This window comes from Heloderma suspectum, chromosome 2 (assembly GCF_057233095.1).
Source record: "Heloderma suspectum isolate Gila_16-S chromosome 2, 16-S_ref, whole genome shotgun sequence".
NCBI lineage: Eukaryota > Metazoa > Chordata > Lepidosauria > Squamata > Helodermatidae > Heloderma > Heloderma suspectum.
This window is the reverse complement of record NC_139459.1, coordinates 195152531-195166012: the sequence shown is the minus strand read 5'-3', so window position 1 is coordinate 195166012 and position 13482 is coordinate 195152531. Positions and strand designations below refer to the sequence as shown.

Genomic DNA, 13482 nt, shown 5'->3' with positions numbered 1-13482 from the left:
CTGGCATTTAGACTGGCCCTGTATACAGGCATCTCTCATAGTGCTTCCCTCTACTGTATTCCCTTTCACAGCTGGGTGGAGTTGCAGGGAAAAATCGGGACAGAAGGTGGCTGCTGGCCCCTTGCCCCCCCCCTCCACTGATCATCGGTTCCTGTAACATGATTGATGGCTCCTCCTGTTTCTCCACTCCTTCATCCCTTCTGTCTTCCTTTCTCCCTCGCCCCACACTGTTGTTGCTCTTCCCCCTAATTCTATCTTCCCAACAACCCTGTAAGGTGGACTAGGACAAGTGCCGGTGGCTGGCTTTCTCCCCCCATCCCGTTGCTCTTCCCCGTAATTCTGGCTTCCTATTGACTGGCTTGCTCTCCCCCCCACCCCAGGCTGTTGTTGCTCTTCCCCCTAATTCTATCTTCCCAACAGCCCTGTAAAGTGGGCAGATGTGCAGGCCCTTATGGCCACCCAAGAGTCCACCATGTGATCCCATCCCACCACCACAAAGTCAGGCCATGCTGGGCCTTCAGTGTAGTGTACTTGTGATGCTACTGCCCCCACACACACAGTGGCAAGGTACTAACAACCCCATGCCCCTTCTCTTGTCTCTGCCTTGTCTGACATCTTTGGTTCTGTGGTCCATACGAGATTTGGATTGCATTTAATCCAGTCCGTGTTTTCAGGTCCACCCTTCTATTCGCAAAGCCAGGAGCTCTATTTTGCCTGTGCCTGAGTCTTTTCAAGGAGGGAGGGAAAGCCTCTTGGAAGCAAATCGACTTAAGGTTTCTTTCTGATGTGGAGGCGATGGAGACTGTCAGGGTGGAAAGTGAACCCAGAGAGCCTCAGAGCAGTTCGGATTCTGAGGAGGAACAGCTATCTGTGGGAGAGGGGCCAGCTCATCCCTCACAGGCTCAGCACCTGGCAGAGATTTCTCCTGCCAGCATTCCTAAGATAGATAGCAACCCGGGTAGTGAGGGAATGTGGGAGGGGGGCTTCTTAGACACTCAAGCGACAAGCGATGGAGGGTGTGGAAAGGAGGCGTAGCGCCCGTTTGGCGCGCAAGCAACGGCCGCCTCCCATGGACCCAAGGGAAAGAGGGAGGGTCTCTCCCTAGCCCATAAGTTTTGGGTCTTCAAGTGACTCTCTTTCAAACAGGGATCAACTGACTACTTGAAACTTAGGCTACCCTGCTGCTCCTTGCTTAGCCGCTGGTAATTAGCATCTGAAAGAGTCATTAAGTTGTAAAAGGATTAAAGCTTTGAAAAGAAATCCTTTCGTCTGTGTCTTGAGTTGGCTATTGGAATCTACTGGGAGAAGCCACCGGAGCGCTCCTGACAGCGACCACCATTCCCACCTCAGCATTACTGCCTTATCTAAAACAACTCCATAAAAAAAAGGAAACCATTAAAAATGACCATTCCAAGCTCTGCATGATGAATTTATTCAGGGGAGGGCACCTTTGATACCCACTGAAATCCTAACTGTCCAGCCTTTTTCCTGCATGGCTGAGAAGGGAGACTCCCCCATCCACCTGGAAGGAAAAAAGCCTATCAAACTGGTGAGCAAAAGGGAGAAGAAGCAGTCAGAGGCTAAGGAGGATGGTCCTCCTCTCATAGATCAAAAGTCCAGTGAAGTCAATTGGAGGGGGAAGTTCCAAGTACATGCACTGAACGGGATGAGAGACTTTAAGATTGCTCCTCTAAGTAGATTTACTTAGTGCACTCCTATGCAAGCCTACTCAGAAGCAAGCCACAGTTTTCAATGGCACTTACTCTGGGGAAAGGAAAGGGTCAGGGGAAATGGTCCTGGTCAGTGACCTCCCCCCCCACAATTTGTTGTCATGACTATGCTATGCTATACAACACTGCCCAGCAACAGCCCCCAGCACACATCCACATTGCATAAGTTCCCCTCAGTGAAAGCTCTTCCACAAAATGTCAGGACTAGAAGCCAAGTTATGCTCCCATTCTTATGGAGATCATCACGTGTAGCATTTTACTTCCTTATCCCACAGCACCTGTGGGAGTGAAATAAAGGAGGTTATTCAGAACATTGTTGGGATGCTGGTTAAACCTGTTCCCTGTCACCTTTGTGTTGTTTTTGCAGACAGCAAGATTTTTCCTTTCCCACAAGTGTCTTACCAATTGTAGCTCATTTACTTTGCCACAGATTTCAATGGGAGGCTGAGAACCAAGCCCACTGCTATGTACATACCACCTCCGCCCTGCACCAGCCTGGGTTCCATGTCTTGATCAGGCTGGAACTCAAGTACTAAGTATTGCATGGGCATGAATGGCCGTTGCATGCAGGCCTGGGGAGGAGCAGTGCTGGTGAATCTACCGATGACAGGCTCATCTGAGCCTCCATGCAAAGTGATAATCAATCTGTGTCTAACGTAAGGCGCACCCTGTAGTAGAATGGGTTAACCTTCTGTGCAGACGGATGATGTCACCAGCAAGGAACAGTTTTGTTTCTGAATTAGTTATAATAAAGCATCTGGAGAAGTCAGACTTAGCTCTTTTCATAGTATATGGGGTCAGAAATGAAAGGGCTGGCAGGGATAAGGGAGGAAAACGCTTATGGGGCCCCTATGGCATGGTCAATATCGAAATCAGATTGATTATGTCCTTTGCAGCCAAAGATGGAGAAGCTCCATACAGTCAGTAAAAACAAGACCTGGAGCTAACTGTGGCTCAGATCATGAGCTGCTTCTTGCAAAATTTCGGCTGAAATTGAAGAACGTAGGGAAAACCACTAAACCATTCAGGTATGACCTCAGTCATATCCCTTATGAATATACAGTGGAGGTGAGGAATAGATTTCAGGGATTAGACCTGATAGACAAAGTGCCTGAGGAACTATGGACGGAGGTCCGTAACAATGTTCAGGAGGCAGCAACGAAATCCATCCCAAAGAAAAAGAAATGCAAGAAAGCCAAGTGGCTGTCTGATGAGGCTTTACAAGTAGCTGAGGAAAGAAGGGAAGCAAAAAGCAAGGGAGAAAGGGGAAGATATATCCAACTGAATGCAGAGTTCCAGAGAATAGCAAGGAGAGACAAGAAGGCCTTCTTAAATGAACAATGCAAGGAAATCGAGGAAAACAACAGAATGGGAAAGACTAGAGTTCTCTTCAAGAAAATTGGAGATCTCAAGGGAACGTTTTGTGCAAAGACGGGCATGATAAAGGACAAAGAAGGCAGGGACCTCACAGAAGCAGATGAGATTAAGAAGAGGTGGAAAGAATACACAGAAGAACTATACAGGAAAGATCTTAATGTCCTTGATAGCCATGATAGTAATGTCCTTGATAGCCATGATAGTGCGGTCACTGAACTTGAGCCGGACATCCTCGAGAGTGAAGTCAAGTGGGCCTTAGGAAGCATTACTAACAACAAAGCTAGCGGAGATGACAGTATTCCAGCTGAACTATTTAAAATCCTAAAAGATGATGCTGTTAAAGTGCTGCATTCAATATGCCAACAAATTTGGAACACTCAGCAATGGCCGCAAGACTGGAAAAGGTCAGTTTACATTCCAATTCCAAAGAAGGGCAACGCCAAAGAGTGTTCAAACTACCGCACAATTGCGCTCATTTCACATGCCAGCAAGGTGATGCTCAAAATCCTACAAGCTAGGCTTCAGCAGCATGTGAACCGAGAACTACCGGAAGTACAAGCTGGGTTTCGAAGAGGCAGAGGAACTAGAGATCAAATCGCCAACATTCGCTGCATCATGGAGAAAGCAAGAGAATTCCAGAAAAACGTCTATTTCTGCTTCATTGACTACACTAAAGCCTTTGATTGTGTGGATCACAACAAACTGTGGCAAATTCTTAAAGTGATGGGAGTACCAGACCACCTTACCTGTCTCCTGAGAAACCTGTACGAGGGTCAAGAAGCAACAGTAAGAACCGGACATGGAACAACCGAGTGGTTCAAAATTGGGAAAGGAGTACGACAAGGCTGCATATTGTCACCCTGCTTGTTTAACTTATATGCAGAGTACATCATGAGAAATGTCGGGTTGGATGAATCAGAGGTCGGAATTAAGATTGCTGGGAGAATTATCAACAACCTCCGATATGCAGACGATACCACCCTAATGGCAGAAAGTGAAGACGATCTAAAGAGCATCTTGTTGAGGGTGAAAGAGGAGAGTGCAAAAGCTGGTTTGAAACTCAACATTACAAAAACTAAGATCATGGCATCTGGCCCTATCACTTCCTGGCATATGGAAGGGGAAGAAATGGCAGCAGTGACAGATTTTACTTTCTTGGGCTCCAAGATCACCGCAGACGGTGACTGTAGCCATGAAATTAAAAGACGCTTTCTCCTTGGGAGGAAAGCTATGGCAAACCTAGACAGCATAGTAAGAAGCAGAGACATCACCTTGCCAACAAAGGTCCATCTAATCAAACTATGGTTTTCCCAGTAGTAACGTATGGCTGTGAGAGCTGGACTATAAGGAAGGCTGAGCGCCGAAGAATCGATGCTTTCGAACTGTGGTGCTGGAGAAGACTCTTACAAGTCCCCTGGACTGCAAGGAGGTCAAATCAGTCCATCCTAAAGGAAATCAACCCTGAGTGCTCATTGGAAGGACAGATCCTGAAGCTGAAGCTGAAATATTTTGGCCACCTAATGCGAAGAGAAAACTCCCTGGAAAAGACCCTGATGCTGGGAAAGACTGAAGGCAAAAGGAGAAGGGGACGGCAGAGGATGAGATGGCTAGATAGCATCACCGATGCAATGAATATGAACCTGAGCACACTCTGGGAGAGTGCGCAGGACAGGAAGGCCTGGCGTGCTATGGTCCATGGGGTCACGAAGAGTCGGACACGACTGAACGACTGAACAACAACAACAATGGCAATCCCTTAATATGTGTGCAACTCTGGGAACTGCACATACAAGAGATGGATTGTGTACCAGATGTAAAGTGATTTAGGATGCAATCCTATGCAAGTTGAGTTAGAAAAAAAGTCTTGCAACTCCTAGTATTCCCCAGCTAACCATGCTGGTTGGGGGATGCTTGGAGTTGTAGGACTTTTTTTCTGTCTAAACATGCATAGGCTTGAGTCCTTAATTGTTGAATAAAATAACTATCACCATTGATGGGAAAGTAAATTCTTACTGAGTCCCACAGCTGAGAAACTGTTGGAGAATTTCTCCTTCCCCTGGAGAATTTGGTGAAATCCCCCCGCCCCCATTTTCTGCCCACAAATAGGGTAGAGAATTTTCAGCACAGCTCTAATTTTAAAAGCGTCACACTGGATTCACCATTTTATACCAGTTTCTTCCACAAAGAATCCAGGGAATTGTAGTTTAGTGAGGGAGGTAAGTCCTAAAAATCCCTAGCTCCCTTTCACAAAACCAGAGTTGCAAGGGTTCCCTCAGAAAAGGGAATGAATATCAAAACAATTTTAAAGTCTGTATTGTAGATATGCCTCAGTACCTAAGGAGCAACGCTTTCGCTTCACACGACGAGCGCACCACGAGGGACCGTTACGCAATGAACTGCCTAGCCAAGTTCAGACGCCAAACAAGCCCTGTTTTTGGAAGCTGTCTTCTTAACAGCAGCGATTCAACGTGCTACTGTTACTTGAAGAGAGAGCTAGAGAGCGCGCCAGAAAAGCCGGATGCAGCCGGTTGGACGGGGGCGCCGCTTTCCCTGCGCCAGGGAACTGTTTATAGGGGTAGCTGGAGAGCCGGGCTTGCTCCGCGGGCAAAGCGACTGAAGCGAATTTGCTGCAGCGATGGTGGCGATCCTCCTCTTGCAAAGATGTGTCCAACTCCTTGCGCTGCCCCTCTTTGTGCTTTCCTACCTTGGCTTATGGGATTCTATTTGTAAAAGAGTCTTCCCGTATGTCATGAGCAAGTTAGCCAAATCCTACAACCAAAAACTTCACAAGGAAAAGCAGCAGCTACTCAGCGGCCTAGCGGACTTCGCCGGCCCATCGGGCAAACTCACCGTGCTAGAAATCGGCGCAGGCAGCGGGGCCAACTTCCAGTTTTACCCGTCTGGCTGTCGGGTCATCTGCACTGAGCCCAACCCCAAATTTGAACAGTATCTTCTCCAGAGCATTGCTGAGAACCCGCACCTCCAGTTTGAGGGCTTCGTGGTGGCGGCTGCCGAGGACCTGCGGCCCGTGGCTGACAACTCTGTGGACGTGGTGGTTTGCACGCTGGTTCTGTGCTCTGTGCGTAACGCGGCCCCTGTTCTAAAAGAAGTCCTGAGAGTGCTGCGCCCGGTAAGAGAGTTGCGAGGCGTCTTTAACGTGGAGGCTGGTGGCTCCGGTTAAGGTGGGGCTGCGAATCCATTCTGGATTTTAGTCAGAACCAGCCAGAACTCTAGAGGAGCTCTCCAGGGTGCTGCACCCCACCCCCAAAATAGGTTCAGCATCTTGGATAGCTCCTTTAAAGTTCTGGCTGGTTCTGACCAAAACCCGGAATGGATCCACAGCCCCGTCGAAATCAGAGCCACCAGCCTAAAACTGGTCTTTAATGAAGCTGGGCTGGCCTGACTAGCGGAGGAGGGACGCTTACATAAGGCACTCTGGTCTCGATAGGGAGGTGGCGGTTATGGCAGGAGCAGGAGGCAGCATTTTGGGGCTTCTGTGGAAGAGCAGAAGATATCAGGAGAGTGAGAAAGCAGAAGCTAAGACGCAGTATGGTAGTTCTAGAAAGAACGTACAATACTTGAAGGGAGAGGCATAAAATTAGCCCCATCCTGAAAATCCTCTTGATCCTTTATACTGTTGCAAGTGGGGAAGTCTGCTGAACCTTTGAGCTGATAAATAAACCCCAATGGGGATTACTTCCCAAAGCAAATAGCTTCAGAAGAGCAGTTTTTAACAGGACCACAGCCGGGGTGGAAAGGGTGAAACTCACCCCACCCCACCCACTGCAATCCTGATTGTCAGCCCTACATCCAGTACCTACTATTTGGTGTGTGTTTTAAGGTCATTAAATGCAAAGTTGCATTAAACTCACATTTAATTTGGGCCTGAGACTAAATTAGCAGTCATTATTCTAGCATTGTGGTGGGAAATGGGGCATTATTTTTCACAAATGTGGCCTATTGAATTTGGGCATAAAAGCTGCTGGTTTTGCAAACTTTATTGGGATATCTGAAGTCTTTAAGCACTTCTTTTTGGAAGGAACACCATGTGACCTAAGAGTATATCTTTTAATAACCTTTTACGAACTCTGATTTTCCATTTTTTTCTCCCTCCATGGTCAGTCAGCATTCTGTGGTCACTGAGAGTGAGCATGCTCATTTCTTATTCTGCTGTGCCCCCCCCCATTTTTTCCTAAAGATTTTTTGTATTTTGGCAAACATTTTGTATCTTTCCAAGCCTACTGATACCTTTTTGTGTATGGATGGCGCAATATTGGCTAGATAAGGATCCAGATGGAGGCTTGAGTTCACTGCAATTATATAATTTGTAATCATATAAAAAGATACTATGTAATTTGAATTATTTTATTTGAGATCCTGAGGGTCCATTGATCCTGAAGGCCCTCTAAAATAAAACTGTTTGGGCCTAATGTAAAACTTAAAGGAGAAGAACCAGGCCCTCTGTGGACTGAGTTCCATAACTTTGCTCTACCATGGAAAAGGCTGTGTCCCATGTAGGTACACTCCACACCTCTGACAGATGGGGAACATGGTTTTCATGAATGACCTAAGTTTGTAGGGGGATGCATACAAAGTAGGTGGTCTGTGAGGTATCCAGGTTCTAGATGGTTTAGGGCTTCACAATCATCACTGCATTGGGGCCAGAACCTACTGGGAGCCTGTGGAGCTCTCTTTGTCTCTGTTAACAGTCTGGCAGTTGCATTCTGGACCAGTTTGCATTCTGTATTTCATCCCAGGTTGCTGTTCGTTTTTTTTCTTGCTGCCAGTAATAGATTTTCTGGCAGTCTTCACTGTATCTACTTACATTTCATTTTTCATGCATGGAAATAGACTGAACTGGTTCAGCTGTCATAAAGCCTGGAATGGTGCCATCCAGCTTGAAGTTTTATCTGCTGTAAATCGTTAATGATTCCATTACAGCTCCATTTTGTTTTCTCTCTTGTGTTCTTATTCGTTGCTCAATATCTGTTATCTCAATGAACTTTCATTGATAGGCATTGGCACCATTTATCTGTTCTGCTTTTTAAAACAGAATAGTTTTTAAAACTTTTAACTTTATGTCACACTATTCTGGCCTTTGCAGGGTGGTGCGTTCTATTTCATGGAGCATGTGGCAGCTGACCGATCCAGCTGGAGCTACTTCTGGCAGCAAATCTATGACCCCACCTGGAAACATTTGGGAGGCGGATGTTCCTTGACAAGAGAGACTTGGAAAGACCTGGAGAATGCCAGGTTCTCTGAACTGAACCTGAGGCACATAATAGCCCCACTGAACTGGAGCCTGATTCGACCCCATATTCTTGGAAATGCTGTAAAATGATTGCTCAGCTTTTGAGAAGCATCTTCGCAGGCAATGGTCTAAAAATAAGAGCAATAAGTAGCCAACTGTGCCTGGAGACATTAAGGCTGAAATCTTATACTAATTTACATGGGAGTAAGCACTATTGAAACTCAATGGGACTTATTTCTGAGTAGAAATGATTGATTATTGCAGTGTAATTTGTGGGGTTCAAGGGAATTAATTACAAGGATGAAATTGACAGGGCATCCAAAACACGTTGTAATGAGGGAGATCTTTCCCTCATTCTGTGGGGGCTGAAGTTGATAACAAAAATGGCTTGCAAAGTCTGCACTGCCTACCCAAAGGAGAGCAAAGTTGACTGAAACTAGACTTTTTCTTGATTTAGGTTTGGGACTGGGAGCAATACAAAATTAAAGTAACAGGAAAAGACCCCACAAACTTTTCTAGAAAGCTCATTATGCCAGCATTTCTTATGGATATGTAAGTTGTGTCTGCAGCTCAGAGTGCCTTTCTCCAGCTTTGGTTGTGCATAAGCTGTGTCCCCTCTTGGAAAGATAGGACTTTGCCATGTTACTCATGCTTTAGGTTACAAACTTCAGCATATTTACTAGGAAATAAGCCCCTGGAAATCAGTAGGATTTATTCCTAAGTAAATATGCTTAGGCTTGCACTGCAAAAAAAAGTCCAGGCTCAATTATTGCAATACATTGTACATCTTGTTAAATTATATCCCGCCTTTCCACCCAAAATTGCTCTCAAGGCATCTAACAATAATAAAATATAGATAAAAATAATCTAAGTTAAAGGGGCAATCGTATGCATATTTAGACAGAAGAAAAGTCTTACAACTTCCAGCATGGCTGGCTGGGGAATGCTGGGAGTTGTAGGACTTTTTCTGTCTAAACATTCATAGGATTGTGGCCTAAAAAATAACAAATAAATTAGAAACCCAGCAAGAACAAGAAATAGACAGCATCAGAAATTTCAACTGGTTCAATATGGCAGCCAGATTATTAACCAGGAACTGCCATTATGATTATAGGCTTCATTGGCTTCCAGTTTGTTTTTGGACACAATTCAGAATACTGGTTTTAACTTACAAAAAAATCTATATGGTCTGGGATCATGACAGCCTTCCCCTGTACAAACTTGCCTTGCAAACCGAGATCTTCATTGAAGGCCCTTCCTTCTCCAATGGCCCCGGATGGCTCCTAGAGATAGTCTTATCTGTAGTTGTACTCTAATGGTGGAACTCCCCATTATATTTTAAGCAGTGAGTAAAGTCCAATTCAGCATTTAAAATGGATACATACTTGAACAGCTTAAAACAGAAGATGATTTTAAAATTCAGCAATATATATATTAAAAATAAAGCAAATAGAGCTATAATTCTTTCCTTTGGCGTGTACCCTATTGATTTCACCCGTAATGATTGGAAGACCCTAACGCGGAGGCTTCCGATCATCCAGTGCAGGACAGGAGGTGCGGTGGAGGCGATCTTTGTCTCCCCATCCTCCCACCCTACATTTTTCAGTAGACGAGCTTTTTTGCCTGTCTAGCAATGGTGCTTCAGAGGCAAAGGGAAGAAAGCTGGAGAGGATGCAGGATAATTCATATTCTGGCCTCTCTAGTCTTCCCTCCCTGCCCACTGGAATACCCCCTTTTCCCCCTCTCCAAGGTTGCTTTTCTGACTTCAGGGGCCAGCTAGCCAGTGTAGTTCTTTCCATGCTGGCTGCAAGGGGGCAGGGAAAGGAGGTCAGATCTCTGATTCCCCCTTCTGAGGTTGGAGCGCTGTCTCAGACCTCAGAGGAGGGAATCCTCAGTATTCCCTCTAACAATGTCTAGGGGCCACAGGATTGCTCCCTCCAGTGGTATTCCAGTAGTTTTGGGAGCTCAGTGCCTGAAAGATAAGTTTCTGTTGATTGATTCTTGTCAATGACAGCCTGTTTTCCATTCTGAGATTAGGCCATGTTGTCCCGACTAATGCAACCAACTGGAATTGTGTGTTATCTAGAGGCTCCTCAGCCCTTTGCCCAATGCTAGGCGCAGTCGCTGCTAATTGGGGAGTGCTAACAGCTGGAGTTGGTGGGGAGTTCTATCCTCTTGGAGGCAAGGGTAGTCCACCCAGGGTCTGAGCCAGTGATTGGCTAAAGGAAGATCTGCCCAGGGTTGCCAGGACTGGGCTTTAAAAGAGGGCTGAGTAGAGCCATGGTGTCTCCTTTCATCCTGGTGGTTCTGGACTGGCTGACGGCTGGTTGCTATCCTGAGAGACCCATACTTAGGTATGTTAAGGATAGGCCATGTAGCTTTATTTTGCTTGGGTGTGCATTTATAAAGCTCTGTGTATGTTTAACTAATTTGGCTGTGTACCCTTTTGTCCAATTTCTACTTCCATTCTTCCTGTTTCCTTTACCCCTTTATTTTTACCTTAATAAACCTTTATCCAACCTTTAATTGGTGTGATTTCTCTGCATAATCTCAGTGCTAATTTCAGTGCCTCTTGGCTGAGGAGGGTGGCTACTGGGGGAGAGGAAGGCCGGGTTTGGCCAGTCCTATTTTGCGGGAGAGTTGGAACTAGTTCCAGAGCGGTCCTACCTTGCAAGAAGGTTGGAACTGGTTCCAGCAATCCTTCATAATTCTTGATCACAATTACAGGAATTTTCAGGTGGTTTCTTTGTTGTTCTGTGGCCATATGTTCTGGATTTTTCTTTTCCTGGTCATTGGTATGGTTTTTTTTAAACCTGCTGTTTGATATACTTACTGATTTTTGTAATGTTTTTGTTATTGGTTGTTTATATGTATTTTTGCAAGCCACTTTGAATGCCATGTTGGCAGGAGGGGTGTCCCCCAATGAGGCTTTTATTGTGCAATCCCTCATTCATGGAAATGGGGGGGATGGGGGACAAGATGATGTTGTCTTTGACTTGTAACCCTCCTGTGTTAGCCACCACTTCTTTTGACGTTTTTCTTTCCACAAAAAAATCTGTGGAGGGAAAGACAGAGTAGATGCACAGTGTTTTTGATTGCTAGTGCCAGGAGCCATTTTCCTGGAAGCACCAAAGGCGGCACAGAAAATGGTAAAATAATAAATGAAAATAGCATTGACAGATCATGAACCTTTTGATATCCAGCACGAGGCCAAACTAGTCATCGTAAGACTATGATGCCTTCGCAATCGTAAGACTGGCTGCTACCAGTCTGTGCCTTTTCTCTCTCTCAGCCTTGTAATGTCTTATACAAATGACATGCAGTGTGGCGTCATGTGTTTCCCACTCCTTTATCATATTATTGGTTTGGAGCCTGTGCATGAATATGACAGTGTGAGGATTACCAAATTGCTTTGATCCTGGAGTTCATGTAGTAGGACCCGGTGCTTGAACAGATAAGCAAGCTTTCTCTCAGTAGAATGGTGGACACTTGGGCTGGAATGATAAGCTAGGATTCTGGTGCATGCAGCCTGTTCACTCCTGCTCTGCTCCTCTGTTGTATAGGTAGAAGGAATGACTGCAGGATCAGCAGGCCTCAAACACACCTGTTCTTTAAATCAGTGCACACACAAGTGACAACTTGGCAGATGCTCCACCCACTGTTGCTACTCCCAGCTCTACAGGAGCTGCCACGGTTCAAGACAATAACTAAGCCACAGTACCTCCCCCTTAGCTATCATAGTCTTTCAACCAGCAAGGAGGTACCCTTTCACAGCACGGTCTCTGCACTTGACTAATGGATGTAGCTTGCTCAGACGACTTCCTTTCAGTAACTGCCATAGGTAAGGAAGGAGTATTGCTCCCATCACTTAGTGGTGGTGCTTCAGCTGGCGGTGAGAGAAACACATCAGTTCCAAACAGACCTTCAGCAGCTACCTCTGCTGATAACAACCCACTCCGGCCAGAACACCTTCTCAACTGGTCAACATGGCAATGCCACACTGACCTATCTGCACACTGGTCCTTGTATGACACAGGTCCAGTGACCTCAATGATAGAGGAAGGAACCCACCTTGGTCCAGCACCATATTTCCTAGCAAACACCTGATCTTGTGGGGCAAATGAACAGAGAGTAGGAGCTGAGAAGGCAGCATCCAGAGTTTGCTCCCGTTTGCTTTGTAAGTCTTCAGCTAAATCTTGGTTGAGACGGTCGAGGCAAGTTTTTAGACGCCGTCCCATAAGTAACTCTGCAGGACTGACTTCTGTTGTTGCACAAGGGGTAACATGTCGAGCAACGAGAAACCTGGCAAGGCATGTTGGCCAGTCTCCTCCCACAATGCGCTTCAGGGCATCTTTTGTTGTCTGCACCTTCTATTCAGCTTGGCCATTTGCTCGGGGATGACGAGGTGCAATGGTGACAGCTCGAATAAGGTTCTTGTCTGTAAATTATTTAAATTCAGTGGATGTAAAAGCAGTACCATTGTCTGAGACTACAGTATCAGGCAACCCATGGGTTGCAAATAAGTGGCACAATGCTGTGATTGTTGCAGCGGCTGTTTGTGATGGTACTAAGACTACTTTAAGCCACTTCAAGTAAGAATCGACCACAACCAAGAAGTTTTTTTCTTGAAATGGTCCTGCAAAATCAATATGGATTCTTGACCAAGGCTTCTTGGTCACTTACCATGGAAGGATAGGTGCCCTTGGTAGATTGTGCCTAGTGGATTGACAAGTACTGCACTCATTTACAGTTTTTTCAATATCTGAGTCAATACTGGGCCACCAGACATAACTCCTGGCCAGTGCTTTCATGCAAACGATCCCTGGATGAGCTGCATGCAACATGGTCAAAGATGGTTTGATGACCCTTATCTGGAATAACAAAATGGTTTCCCCATAGCAGACATCCCTTATGGGCAGCCATCTCATGCTGATGGCGTTTGAATGGCTTAAATTCCTCTGGCAGTTCCTCATCTGGCCATCCCCTCCATACCCAGTTTAAAACATGAGCCAGTATTTATTTATTTAAAACATATCCCGGCCTATATCATTAGGATCTCAGAGTGGTGTACAAATGAAATCAATGTAGACAGCATAAAACAATAAATAATTTAAAGAGCTAAAA

The 13482-nt window shown here is 45.7% G+C and overlaps 1 protein-coding gene across 1 annotated transcript; it reads left to right on the top strand.

Moving 5' to 3' along the window:
- Window positions 1-5707: 5707 nt before the first annotated feature.
- TMT1A (thiol methyltransferase 1A) lies at window positions 5708-11762 on the top strand. Its single transcript, XM_084837207.1, has 2 exons — window positions 5708-6237; window positions 8212-11762. The coding sequence occupies exons 1-2, from the start codon at window positions 5743-5745 to the stop codon at window positions 8446-8448; spliced, it is 732 nt and encodes a 243-aa protein (XP_084693333.1). The 5' UTR covers window positions 5708-5742; the 3' UTR covers window positions 8449-11762.
- Window positions 11763-13482: the final 1720 nt, after the last annotated feature.

What these genes read in the sequence shown, in the direction of transcription:
- TMT1A (XM_084837207.1), top strand. Translation starts at nt 5,743, where the DNA reads ATGGTGGCGATCCTCCTCTTGCAAAGATGTGTCCAACTCCTTGCGCTG. An exon ending in TCCTGAGAGTGCTGCGCCCG is followed by an intron (nt 6,238 to 8,211) that starts GTAAGAGAGTTG and finishes TGGCCTTTGCAG; the next exon opens with GGTGGTGCGTTCTATTTCAT.